Raw genomic sequence first — 2,343 nt, 5'->3', positions numbered from 1 at the left:
CATAATCGAAGCCAGACATGAAGTTCTCCGGTTTTAATTCGCCATTCATTTCCTCATAGAAATATTCGGTGCCAACAATATCGATAATGTCGTTATCCTCTTGGTTTAGCTCAATTCCCGGAGGCGGGGAACCTCCTGCCAATTGGCAACGTTTCAGCTCGGCAAGTTTCTTACGCGTAGTCAAACGCATATCCCGCCAGCACTGTGTGTATGAAAAATAGAAAACGGTCAGATTGGCGGCAAGGGAATTAAAGTGTTAACAAAGTTTCATACTATCACCCTATAGGCAATTACTACTTTCGAATTTTTGTAAAATCCGTAGCAAATTACTGATTTATCCCAATTTAATGTTTTAATAGATTTTTTTTCATACCTAATAGAATATTGTTATCGCCATTACCATCACCATCAAATGCTACCGTCACCTACCTTCTTCCACTGTATTATGGTCTTCTTTGGTCCGATTGTATTTAGCGCCGCCTGTATCTTCTCCCAATACCATTCCTTCTCCTTTTTCCCCTCCATATATTTGGTTTCACGCAGGAGTGTAATGAGCATCTTCTTTTGCGGTTTCGTTACACGATCCTTGAATAAAATATTGAAAACCTTGAAGTTAAGAAACGAAAAAAGGCGAGAACTGGATATTTCACACGAAAATACTTCTTTGAATATCAATACAAAGTAATTATCGTATTTACAGAATGTAAATCTATGCGCACAAACTTAAAATACCACACCATATCAGAGTTTAGCCCAAGGGGCAGCGTAGATTGTACGTATGCAGTAGGTACACAAAATAGCAAATGGGTATGAATTAGTTATTTGTACAACGATTTTGGGTCGCTGGGCCCAAACGCGTGACCCGAATCAGAAAACTTGTACACACACTTGTAGACAAGAGTTAACGCTTTGTTTAAAAAATACTAATTTACTATATCTGTGCACTACATAATTTATTAATAATTCCGGTTTGAAATATGGCATTTTTTGCAAATTTCCGAGCTGAGCTGTCAAACACAAAAAATATCCACGAAATATATCTACAAAAGGTGGCCAGCCCCAATTCTTCGTCAAGACAGAAGGGGAATATAATCCCTAAGAGCGGCCGAGAGCCGCCTACGCAGAAAGTGTGCTCTGCAAAAGGTGTTCAGCCCTCTTCTTCAGCAACACAGAAAGGAGAATTCTACTTAGTGAAGGTTATATGTTATCCTTTTTGAAAAAATCCGATTTTCCCTATTTTCAATCAGCTTCCAAGTGGTCTGTGAGTGGTGAAGGGAGAAGGGGTGACTTTTATTAAAGCGCGGTCCATCCTCTTTCGTTTAGAGCGGGTTTGGGGGCCACGTCTCCTGCCCCTCTGCCACCCACCAAAAAAGTCGTTGTACATATAACTAAACATTTCACTAGCAAATCGACAGAGATAGCTCAGGAGCGGTTCGTTTCAGTTGCCAGACGTCACCCGGCAAATTTCTCACTGTTCCCAAACTCAACGTGCCACTTATGTATGTATGCACTGTGTATGCACATACCCATATGTATGTATTTTAGATGTTGGCAATATAGAAGTGCGCCCAGAACTGCAGTTCCATGCTTCCATTTGAAACTTAGGGCTCCGCTGCATATGAGCCATACAGATTGTTCAACTTGCATTATTTTTTTATTTGCATATCATAAAATCTTTCCGTCTTTTCACATAGACACCTACCTATCTAGCGACAGGTACCGAACGAGCTATCAATTGGCTATTGTAGCCCTGGCTAGCTATAGATTTTAGTGAGATTCTATCTACACGCACACTTACCATTTTTGTTCGTTGTAAATTATAACCAAAATAAAAATTTGCTATGAATTTTTGACAAGCTTTATTTCTGCCGCAGGAATTTAGCGATTTATTTCACTTGGTTCACCGTCGTGTCGACAGTCGACCGTCAATCGTCGTTGCCGTCGACGTTCGTCGTTTTCATTTTTATCTGTGTCTGTCGTGTGTGTCATAGCGCATTTGTTGTTGTTTCGCCAGCGCTCTGCTCACGACCGTCCGTCCGTCTTGCATGGTGGCTGGCTGCGCTGTCGATATATCGATAACATTTCCGATAGAACAATTGACATATAGGGGTGCTGCCAGGTCGATGTTAAGAGCTACCGTGTGACAAAAACCGCAAAAGCCCGGGCCCGGTTATTTACCCTTTTCCCCCTTCCATTCGATGAGCCTGCATACAGCCATCGCAGGAGATCTGTCAGCTTCATCGCAAGCGAAACGCGGATAAATTTTTGTACTTTGGCATTTATTGAACCGCAGATTTCAATTCAAAAAGTGCTTACGAGTACATTACACATGACGAAAAGTAA

The 2,343-nt window shown here is 41.3% G+C and overlaps 1 protein-coding gene across 2 annotated transcripts in view; it reads right to left on the bottom strand.

Annotated features, from left to right (window-relative positions):
* Nucleotides 1–2,072, bottom strand: part of LOC118744752 (alpha-protein kinase 1-like) — a 6,515-nt gene extending 4,443 nt beyond the window's left edge. Inside the window, exons 1-3 of one of the 2 annotated variants that reach the window (XM_036478035.1) lie at nt 1,799–2,072; nt 430–606; nt 18–202 (exon numbers count right to left, since the gene is read on the bottom strand). In XM_036478035.1, coding sequence (XP_036333928.1) covers nt 18–202; nt 430–606; nt 1,799–1,801 — 365 coding nt within the window. In that variant the 5' untranslated portion in view covers nt 1,802–2,072. The remainder of the gene's footprint in view (nt 1–17; nt 203–429; nt 607–1,798) is intronic. The other variant, XM_036478036.1, reaches the window with a different exon arrangement.
* Between the last annotated feature and the right edge of the window lie 271 nt (nt 2,073–2,343).

This window comes from Rhagoletis pomonella, unplaced genomic scaffold (genome assembly GCF_013731165.1).
Source record: "Rhagoletis pomonella isolate Grant_MI unplaced genomic scaffold, Rhpom_1.0 Rhpom_scaffold_00008, whole genome shotgun sequence".
Lineage (NCBI taxonomy): Eukaryota > Metazoa > Arthropoda > Insecta > Diptera > Tephritidae > Rhagoletis > Rhagoletis pomonella.
This window is presented reverse-complemented; position numbering and strand designations above follow the sequence as displayed.